The 11,543-nt window shown below is 34.4% G+C and overlaps 2 protein-coding genes across 2 annotated transcripts; both read right to left on the bottom strand.

Moving 5' to 3' along the window:
• Positions 1 to 266: 266 nt before the first annotated feature.
• Positions 267 to 797, bottom strand: LOC132066477 (uncharacterized mitochondrial protein AtMg00810-like). Its single transcript, XM_059459783.1, has 2 exons — positions 572 to 797; positions 267 to 469 (listed from the first exon to the last, which is right to left on the bottom strand). Exons 1-2 carry the CDS (start codon positions 795 to 797, stop codon positions 267 to 269), a joined length of 429 nt encoding a protein of 142 aa, XP_059315766.1.
• An 8,036-nt stretch (positions 798 to 8,833) lies between these two features.
• Positions 8,834 to 9,623, bottom strand: LOC132067044 (auxin-responsive protein SAUR76-like). Its single transcript, XM_059460201.1, is given in 2 exon segments — positions 8,834 to 9,307; positions 9,310 to 9,623. Coding segments are annotated over 2 exon segments (336 nt in total). The 5' UTR covers positions 9,406 to 9,623; the 3' UTR covers positions 8,834 to 9,067.
• Positions 9,624 to 11,543: the final 1,920 nt, after the last annotated feature.

Raw genomic sequence — 11,543 nt, 5'->3', positions numbered from 1 at the left:
TCAGCAAGTTGTAGCTTGGTATTGACATAAGTTGGCAATATTGTCCCATCTTTGAACTTTTCCCTCACAAAATGATAATCTATCTCAATATGTTTTGTTCGTTCATGAAAGATTGGATTCCCTGCTATTTGTATAGCAGCCTTGCTATGACAATAGACTCTTATAGGAAGCTCAATCTTAACTTGAAGTTCTCTAAGCACTCCTGTTAACCACACAACCTCTGACACTGTTGAGGCCATGCTTCGATATTCTGCTTCTGCTGAGCTTCAACTCACTGTATGTTGCTTCTTAGATTTCCATGAAATCAAAGACCCTCCAAGCTGTATCACAAAACTAGTCACTGATCTTCTTGTATTCGGACAAGAGGCCCAATCTGAATCACAAAAGACTGTCAGGTCTTTGATTGGATTTCTTTTCAATAGTATTCCTAATCCCGGTGCTCTTTTTGCATATCTCACAACTCTTAGAGCTGCATCCCAATGTGACTTCTTGGGTAATTTCATGAATTAACTTAGCAGTTGTACGGAAAAACATATATCTAGCCTGGTAATGGTCAAGTAAATAAGTTTACCTACTAGTTTTTGATAGCATTCAATATCTTCTAGTACTGGATCATTTGTCTTGTCAGTTTTATTGTCACTATCCTTAGCAACAGTTGCATCATAATCCAGGAAAGTGAGTTTGACATTTTCTTCTAGTGGTGTGCTAGCAGATTTAGCACCACTAAGACCAACATCTGAGATCAGCTCAAGTGTGTACTTCATTTGATTGAGAAGTATCCCATTCTTAGACCTCATCACTTCTATTCCTAGAAGTATTTCAATATTCCCAAATCCTTCACTTTGAACTGACTATGTAAATACTTCTTTGTGTCATCAACAAGCTATGAACTGTTTCCTGTTATAAGCAAGTCATCAACATAAATCAAGATGATCACCAGTTCCTTGTCCCTTGTTTTTGTAAATGGAGAATGATCATATGAACTTTGAGTATATCCTACATTCACTAAGGCAGTAGTTAGCTTTATACTTGTCTGTATCTCCATTTGCTTTTAGCTTTACTTTATACACCCATTTTGAACCAATAGGCTGCTTTCCTGGTGGCAAGTCCACTAATTCCCAAGTCTGATTCTCTTCAAGTGCATCTACCTGTTTCTTCATTACTTCAACCCACAGTTTGCCTTTAGATGCTTCATGAAAGCTTCTAGGTTCTTTCACAGTAGAACGATTACTTAGGTATGTCTGATACGATGGTGTGAGATGAGTGTAGGATATGTGACTAGTTATGGGATAGGCACAGTTTCCAGCAGTTTTGTGTGTCATGACATAGTCACTATGCCAAATTGGTGGTTTGGCATTTCTAGAAGGTCTTCTTTGCTCCTCCTATATGATAGGCATTGATGTAACCACTTCTTCATGCTGTTGCATCAAAGGAACATGATCATTCACTTGTGCAGGTCATTCTTCATGCAAGTTTGTATCTGCAAAGATCATGCAAGCCTGTTTCATCCTCTAATTGTTGAGCATGCCCATTCTCATCTTGTTCAGAACTCATGAGAGGGGCAGAACTCCTAAGATCATCATTTTGGGATTCAACCTGTTCCACACTCTCAGGGTTGTCATCATGTTCAGGTTGAACAATGTGTTGTATTGGTCTTGAACTCTCATGAGCAGAATTGGAAAAGACGTATCAAGATCCCCGTCCTCTTGCGTCGTAAATAACCGAGGGAAAACATGTCCTCTTGAGAGGAAGAGTGAGCATCCAGATAAGGGAAAATATTTTCCCTAAAAGTGACATCCCTGCTGATAAAGATCACCTTGGAAACAACATCAAATAGTCTATAGCCTTTCTGTGTCTCTGAATAACCAACCAGGACTGCTTGTCTTGCCCTTTCAAAGAAACTTATCCCCTCTAGGCAGTTGACTAGCATAGCATAAACAACCAAAAACTCTTAAGTGATCAATACTAGGTGCTTGTCAAAAAACTTTTCATATGGACTATTTCCTTCTAAAACCATTGAGGGAAGCCTGTTAATCAAATAAATTGCAGTTCTCACACAATCTCCCCAAAAAACAATAGGAATTCCACTTTGAAATCTCAAGGCTCTAGCAACCTCTATGATATGCCTATGCTTTCTCTCTACGGTGCCATTTTGTTGAGGAGTATAAGGACAACTACTTTGATGTATAATACCATTATCAGCAAGCAAATTCACACATTTAGAGTTAAAAAACTCTGTGTCATTATCAGACCTGATTATCTTTATAGTATAGTTAAACTGGTTCTTAATCAGACACAAGAATTCAAAAAAGACAGTAAACACTTCTTTCTTGGATTGTATAAGGCAAACCCAAGTGTATCTGCTGAAATCATCTACTAATATAACAAAATATTACTTATCATCAATGTAGCCTTTTTATAAGGTCCCCACAAATCAATATGTACAAGTTCAAAACATGCTACTGTCTTATAAGTACTAACATGAAATTTCAATCGATGATGTTTTGCTAGAGGACATACTTCACAGTTATCTTGGATACTTGCTTCTACCTTGATCTTGAGTGATGAAATGTACTTCATTGCTCCTACTGAAGGATGGACCAACTTCATGTGCCAAAGTTGTCCTTCTTTATTGTTATTTAGTGTTTCATTTCCAACTGCATGAGCTGTTATCTATCCAGATTCTTGCAAAATGTATAATCCATCTCTCTCTCTCTACTAATCCTCATTACCTTGCCATTGAAGAGCCCCTGAAATAGACAAAAATCAGGCAAGAAAATTGTTGCACAATACAAGCTTGGTGAGCTTAGATACTGACAACAAACTAAATTTGAAGTCTGGTACATACAACACATTCTGTATCCTATGATCACCTAATATCTTAGCATTTCCTGCACTTGTTATTTCAGATTTGTCACCAAATGGAGTTTGAACTTTAATACTTTGTTGATCCTTTAATCCTTAAAAGCAGTGAGTAACTCTTTGCAAGGTGTTATATGATGTGAAGCTCCTGAATCCACTATCCACTCATTTACAAAAGCATTGGATAGTAGAGAGGTTATACCTACCATGTTTGACATACATTTGGTTGGTGATGAATCATCCAGCTTGTTCAGAACTTCCTGATACTGCTGAAGAGTGAACAGCCCACCAGTTTGTGATTTGGATCCACTAGACTCTTCTCCTCTATTAGTTGTAGTGGAGTTTGCATGTGGCTTGAACTCTCCACCAGATTGTCCATTCTTCTTCTTACTCTTGAAATTTGTTGGATATCCTACAAGTCTGTAACAATCTATAGTTCTGTGCCCTTTATAGCCACATTCACCATAAGGTTCTCCTGATGGACCTGCTACGGCTCATGTTGGCTTTCTGTATCTATTTCCTTAGTTTCTACCTGCTAGCATGGTCAAGACATCTCTATGTGCACCTACTACTCCCAAAGATCTTTGACTCTCTTCCTGAGTGGTAATAACATAGGCTTCATTTATTGTCACTTCTGATCCTTTTGCTAACAGGTTACTCCTTATGTTGCTAAAACTCTCATTCAGTCCCATAAGAAATTATATCAACCTCTGTGCCTTGAGGTGATATGTGTAATGCTTTGATTCATAACAACAAGATGGTAAAAGTACTATTACATTCAATTCATCCCAAAGGATCTTCATCTTTGAAAAATAACTTGTTACTGAATCATTTCCTTGCTTCAAATTCATTATCTCGGACCAAATATGATAGATTCTAGTCAAGTTAGATCTGTCAAATCTCTCCTTAAACTCATCCCAAACTCTCTAAGCACTTGTAGCATATACAATCCTAGAGATCAATTCACTAGAAACAGTACTTCCTAACCATGATAGTACGATCGCATCACACTTCTCCAATAATTGTTCTAATTCACCTTTATATATACTTTTCACACATGTTCCATTTATGAAACCTAGTTTTCCTTTTCCTCTTATGCTAACTTCATGGATCTACTCCACAAAGTGTAGTTTTTTGGTCCTGTAAGCTTTGTAGGGATCAACACTAAACCTGGAACATCTGAGGCTTGTAAAAACAATGGATGATGGTGATCAACTGTCACTGTCGTAGCAGTTGGTGTTTCTTCTCCCATTTTTTCTTCTTTTGATCTTTAAACTCTCCTCTAATGGAGTTTTTCTGCTTGCAGTATTGATCGTAGGATCACTGCTCTGATACCATGTAAATTTATCAATTGAAATCCATGATCGAAGCTTTAAGTTCGATCATGGAGGTTTGCATTATCGAGAGGAAACAAAGCAAAATGAAGAAATTGTATTTGATTGTATTGATTCGATTACAACTCAATGTAGAAAATGAAATATTTGTAGACCTCACTTGCCAGCTATTCTACAGCTTACATTTAACTAATCATCACACTTAAAACTAACTAACCACCTAGTCAAAATAACAGAATCTGATCCTAACTAACTCTGACACGTGATATACACTAATATACTAAATATACAATCGCATATACAATTAGTTTTGACATTAGCTAAAGTTTAGAAAGGGTATAGTTAGTTAGATGTGATTTAATTTTGGTTAAGAAATCAATCTCTCTCTCTGTCAGTCTTTGTCCCTTGCATCTGGAATAGCTCTAAGGCTACATTTTATTTCATTAAGATTAAGACGTCTGAATCTAAATATACATCTGAATTATTAAGATGTTGTCTTTAGATTTGAATACTAAATGATTAAGACTGTTTGTTTTTTAACATCTGAACGTGTATTATTTATCTTTATTTTAAAATTATTACATATAAAATTTAAATAAAATAGTAATTAAATATCATATCAATAAAATATTTTAGAAAATTATTATAAAAATTAAATCAAACTTATCTAATATGAAATAATTAATATATAAATGAACATTTTATATTAGATAAAAAAAAAATGAAAATACTGCGTATATTTAAGAAAGATTTGATTAAACAGCTTCACCAAATAAGTGCATCCTTGGAAACTATCCAACCCCCACCCCCACCCGCCCTCCTTTCTTCCCCGTCTCCCCTCTTATGTGATGGGTTTCAGCTAGACCCATCAGAATTTCAACGGAAAAGGATATTCCATGTAAATTTGCCATGAAATAAGATAATAAATAGTAAAGCATAAGAGATCCAAACACGTTGAAGGTTCAGGATCTGACATTTTCATGATTTTTATGTCAGACACAAAGTATTTGGTGTTTTCATGGTATTTTTCACATTCAATGACATATAAAAGAGATGGAAATTTTCGATTCCAACAAGAGCCAATATTATTGTGTTTATCCTGCAATTGACAAAGAGCAGCAGGGGATTTGTGAAGAAATGTAAGGCATCTGTGGTTTGATGAAGAAAGCATCTGTTTGAGGTCTGAATAATTTTAAGACTTCTTTCCAATTTGAGAGAATCAGATATCTTCAGACCCAATAAGTGATAAAATCTTTACAAAAATAAATGCATCTTGAGCTTAAAAAAATCAATGATTGATTCGTACGCTCATAAGTTAAGTAAATAAACGGTGCCTAAGAGAAAAAACAAAAATGGTACATTGCCAAAGGAAACATATGTAATACTACAATATACTCCTAATATTTCTATTTCTATTTTACATAAGCCACAAAAAAGGACGAACACATGCATTCAAAATTGTACAATCTGTTGTCTTAAGAATACTTTTCAGTTCTTCATTACCTTTTCCATCCTCAATCTTTTCATACCATGTGTAACCTTTCTATAAAGACATGTATAGTGTACACATTACACTTTATATTATTGGATGGCCTTTTTGCTTCACTTCATTTTTCCATTGCTCCTTCTTTGTTCTGTTATTCGGTTTACATTTCGTAACACTTTATATATAATTTAGGAAAACCTGGAATCAAAATATTGATTTTGCTGCATATTCAAACTAATTTTCTTTTTTTCATCGATGAACAACTTCCATTGATATGACAACTAGGAAAAAGTCTAACTCTTTCCATCTGAAAGACTTCTATCATATGTTCAAAAGAAAATGATTTAAAATGGATGAAACTTACTTGCATTAACATTAACATTATAAGGTATATTTAATTTGTAAACTCAATTTTTTTGATTAAAACTAAAGTGATAGTATGTAAAATATATTTTGTATATGTGACTTTTACTTGTCCACAGTGGATTCACATCTCTTAAAAAATAATAAATGAAGATCATATTTTATCATGATACCCATATTAATTGGTATATAATCTTAATGGACTTGAAAAATGATTTAGAATGAGTAATTAATGCTAATGATAGGAAAAGAAAATCTCTTAAATATGCTAAAGTGGACAAGTAAAAGCGAAAATATTTTTTTAGTATGATAGACAAGTAAAAGAGAACGGAGAGAGTATAATAACATTTTTTCTACAAAATACAAACCAATAACCAAACTAACCATGTTGGGCCCCGTGCATTGCACGGGCATAGTTTGCTAGTAATTACTCCCTCTATCCAATTTATGTGGAACTTTTCGCTTCCCGAGATTCAAACTGCATGAAGTTTGACCAACATTTTAAGATGTATTTTTTCACCAAATTGATATGAGAAAGTGGTACTTTTCATATAGTTTTCAAACATATAAATTTTAGTGTTAAAATATTGAGTTAATCTAATCCAATTTAGCTTCAAAATTTAGTCAAATTAACTCTCGAAAAGCGAAAAGTGTCACATAAATTGGGACGGAGGGAGTATACGTATTATACATACCGAAATATGGGGAGGTTGTGTGGGTTATAGGAAATCCAAAATCTTAAGAAACAGATGTATGCCAAAGATTCCTCTCGCCCAGATATATAATTGCGATGATGATAAATTAATATAAGTTATTGTTAAGAGATTCGGTATGTTAATTAATTAAGTAGAGAGGGAGACCTAATCCATCTATCGATCATCTTTGCTCCGCACTTTTATATATATATATATATATATATATATATATATATATATATATATAGTCTTAAGGTCCAAAAATTTTAAAGCTTTGATACCAAAGGGGTAGGGGGTATAGGATATTAAAAATCTTTTCAAGCTTTAGAATGTTTAAAGATAAGAGTAGTGTTGTAGTGTGTTTGTATCAAATTTTTAAACAATCATATTCGGTACACATATATATATAGAGAATTGTGTTTTGGACTGTAATGAGATTTGATTCTTCAGCGTAATACAAATTGTGTGCTTTATGCTTATTTTTCTGTAACACTACCTTGTAACAACAACTGTATTGACTTGTATTTGGCTGGCTTCCTGCAATCGTCCAATTATTCTTTACAATTAATGATGTTTAGCAATGTATGATGGAGTATATGATTAAAAATTGTACACCGGACGGGATCAATGAGAGAAAGAGACAGAGAAGGCATTTATGGTTCAAGCTCATGCATGTGCACGAAAGATCTGCAGATCTAGTTTTGTAAATTGTATATGTAATCACAGATATTCTGCGTCGTATGCTCACTGATCATCAGTAGTAAGCTCTTGCACTTGGGATATCATTTTTCGTGTGATAGCCCCATTGTTTTTAGTTTTAGAAGTACGAATCATGCTCCGCGACTTCTGATATCTTGGAATAGCTATTTGGGATTTGTTTGTACAATTTTGTTAGATTCCTAGGTGGTTCAGACTGATTTGAAACACATTCTGCCTGCATAAGTAGCATTTGTGGAAAAAATAAAGAACCCAACCTCTCATTTCGGGCATATGTGGTCCAAATAGTAATTTCATCGCATGGTTAAGTCTGTATCATTATTTGTGACTAGTAGGAACTGGTTTCGTCCAATTCTATGTCCGTTTGATATATTTCGTCCTAGGTTAGAACATTCAAACAATTGCTAATGTCAATTTAATGGGAATTATTAATTAGGTAATTAATTTACGCACTTATTATGGGTTAGGCCAACAAAATCCAAATGAATAAAGCGCAACGGCTATATATTAAACTGTATAATTGGAATTACAAAATCCCTTGCTTTACGTACTCTCTCTCTCTTTCTTCTTCCTTCAATGTGCTATAAAAATCACTTCTTTCATTCCATATATGTGACTTGCTTCATCTTTCTTTCTCTATGTAAAGTCGTTCATCTGGTTTATTAGGAATTGCAGGATTAACGCCGATTGCAAGATGAGGATAACAAATATAGGAATAATGGATAGTGCGTATTTTGTTGGGAGGAATGAGTTATTGAAGAGGTTGTGGGTCGAGATGCTTTATCAACTGAGCAACCCTCACTTGTCGTACAGATTTCTAAATTGTTTCCTTTGCTGTAACTTAATTTATGGACTTGAAGTAAAAAAACTTACAATTCTAACTATAATTTTGAGGTCGATTAATATTTGACCCTTATACTGTTACATTGCAGTTAAGGCTTCCTTGTATTTCAGCTAAGTTTCTAGAACTTGATGTATCACTTTCTCATCCAATTGCCCTTCATTGTCGTTATATTAACACTATACCAATACGACAGTTAATCACGATCAACTCATGTCCAACCAAGAGTAAAGAGATTCATCAACTTCACTTTGTTAGTTAGCGATAATCAACTTATATTGTTAAAATAATCAACTTATATATATTGACACACAGGCAGTCCTGGTTTAAAGTTTATGAATTTCTACAATAATCTCAAGTAAACCTAAAATTATAATTGAGTCCACAATTAACTATTTATAAATATTTTGTGAATTACTTAATAGAAATACAGGGTATGAACAAGAGTAACTGGTTCCAGTGAACTCTTCATTATCTGTAAATGTAACACAATCAATAAAGAAAATGTAATTACAATAATACAATATTATCAATCTCTATCCACCAATTACGAATGGGTTAATTAATTCCTCGTCGCCCAGCCAGTAACGGAAATGAACTGTCACTGCCCGGCTCTGCCTTATACATGGCCTTCTCTAAATTTTCTGTACATATGCATCATCATCTTACCTAATAGCTCTAAGTTTATAAAACTCCATAACTTTGGAAAGAAATTTACAACTGTATCGTATATACCACATGATGAAAAATCCCGCAATGCAAAAATAGTTCAGCAAGAGTAAAACTCGACGAGCTCATCCAATGACTCGGGTTGTGGATCAGCATTATCGAACATCCAAAGCAAGTATTCGAAAAGAACAACTTCACATCCAACTGCAATTGAATCACCTGATCTTTCAGCAAGTTCAAAGAAAAGTGGATGACAGACAACGTCGGAGCTAACGAGGTAATGTCGGCGTGATTTACCAACGTGGACTGTGTGTTGGTCTTCATAGGAATGTGAATCATCATCAGAGCAAGAATTGTTGAAGATCGACCTATCTTGAAAGATTGCATTTTTTTCAAGACTGATTTGAGCTTTGTGAGCTTATTGCCTCCCTTAGCCATGGCTTCTTTGTGGGATTTTTAATAGAAGATCTAGTAAGTGAGAAAGAGAATAGAAGAGAAACGTTTTGAATGGAAGACTGGGTGTTTGAGAGAGATGGGAAGGAAGGGTCTTATATAAACGAAGGGAAAGAGTGAAAATGGAAAGTTGTAAAAGTTTTATTAATGTTTTCTCACATAATTATACTTCTTATTGTCTAACTAATAAAAAAGTGGACTCAAAGTGAATGTACTCCCGTCTCAAGTTATATATCTGTAGCATTTTTGTTTTATACGTCCCTTACAAAATACTAATTAGGAGGGGTATTTGACTAACTTTGCCCTTATGTATGTTTAAGTTATAATCTCTCGCTATTAAATATTTACTCTATTTATGTGTCATCTCCATTAATCACAAAATTCTACTAAAGGTAAATGGGAAAAAAAATGTCTTGAAGGCTTAAATTCCTAAAATGACAAATAATTTGAAATAACTATTTTTAATAACCATAATAGATAAATTGAGACGGAGAGTATGAGGATTCACTTTTTTTTGTGAGACTAAAAAAACCTCACGCAATTAATGTCAGTTATTTGAGTCACAAAATATTGTTATCAGAACAGATGTATGGACAACCTTTACATTAAATTGATTAAGCATAAATCCCTTGGCGGGCCCCCCGTAAGTGTTTGTGAATATTATTATTGGAAGCAAATTGGCGCGGGCAAACCAGCTACTACGTTGGAACTATCTGAAATAAGCTTGTCAAGTGGGCGTGGACCCTAAAACTGAACCCAACCCGATGCGCCGGTCCATCATCGGCCGGTACGGACAATTACCCTAATGGGGTGAAGGGGGTAGGTGGGATTTATTGGGGGCTGCGGAACAAGGTGGATAGCTCGGTGGCCCACACACTAGTGAGCGGGGTGATGGCTGCCAAGGCACTATCCCGTCCCACTTCAATTTAAAAAAAAAAAAAAGATAAAAAAAAGCTAAAATTATCAACTATTATACAGGGCATATAGATTTGTAATACTACCGTTTGAAGTGTGATCTGTTGGAAGCTAGAATGCATTTTTAGAAAGTAATAACGTTGTTTGGAGACCTGTTGGAAGCTGGACTGTATTTTCAAAAAGTAATACTAACGTTGTTTGGAGATTTTGAGCATTACTCTAGATTGAAATGGCTCCACCAAGGCTAGTTGATTGGCTTTGCCATCATACATCATTGGCAAATCAATTAATATCAGTAGAAGAAATGACTTCTTTCTTCAAATTTTTAATTCATTTAAATATTTAAGTGCTAAAAATTATAAAAAAAAGTTGAGAATGACATACAAGACTAAATAAATAATTTTAAATAAACATCAAACTTAAATTAATAACATTGCAAATTCAAAAGATTCAAACTTGAACAGCTAACATATTGCAAATCAAAAGTCCAAAACATACAAATTAAATGGCTAACATTGATGGATAATTTTAAAGAAGAGATAAACTTCAAAGTTTAACTTGGTGCTTTGTCACCAAGTGCCTACGCAACATACCGGTACCCCCCTTTATTACCCGACGCTCCGGACTTATGCAGATATATGTTACCACAATATTAACATTTAACATGTTCCTCGTCTACTCGCTCAAAATACATCCACACCGCACTTGAAGTCGATCTTCAAATTGGAGGAGAACTGGTCGAGGATTATCCATGGAAGTTGAAAGTAGAAATATACACTAGTTGAATAGCAAATTTAGATAACGAGAGACTTCTGGAAGAATTTGTGAAAATGAAGAAGAATGGAGGGGTATTTATAGTTTGGAAAGAGGGCCAAAGTGTAGTTTATTAATAAACTTAGGGGTTCAAATAAAATTGGCAACAACTAGTTTTTTAAATTTACAACAGGTAGCTTCTTTAATTGGACAACAACTATCTTTTTTTTTTTTTAGTTTAGCAAATTAATCATTAGATGTAAATGTTAATTTTATTATTTGTAGTAAATGTAAATGTCTATTTTAGTATTAGAATTTTTTTTTAGAAAAAAAAAAAAAAAAAAACTAAAACCCGACCTGGACCGGTTAGCCCATTGTGTACCCCCTATCCGGGTAGGGCCTGGGCCGGACACCCCTTTCCCTTCCCAAGCTCGGCCCCGGCCAACTTTTAAACG

The sequence above is a fragment of the Lycium ferocissimum genome, chromosome 8, assembly GCF_029784015.1.
Source record: "Lycium ferocissimum isolate CSIRO_LF1 chromosome 8, AGI_CSIRO_Lferr_CH_V1, whole genome shotgun sequence".
In the NCBI taxonomy this organism is placed as follows: Eukaryota; Viridiplantae; Streptophyta; class Magnoliopsida; order Solanales; family Solanaceae; genus Lycium; species Lycium ferocissimum.
This window is presented reverse-complemented; position numbering and strand designations above follow the sequence as displayed.

Coding starts and splice junctions, on each gene's coding strand:
- LOC132066477 (XM_059459783.1), bottom strand. CDS start 797: ATGAGGTCTAAGAATGGGATACTTCTCAATCAAATGAAGTACACACTT. Junction 470..571: donor ATGCTATCAAAAACTAGTAG/GTAAACTTATTT, acceptor ATTGGGATGCAG/CTCTAAGAGTTGTGAGATAT.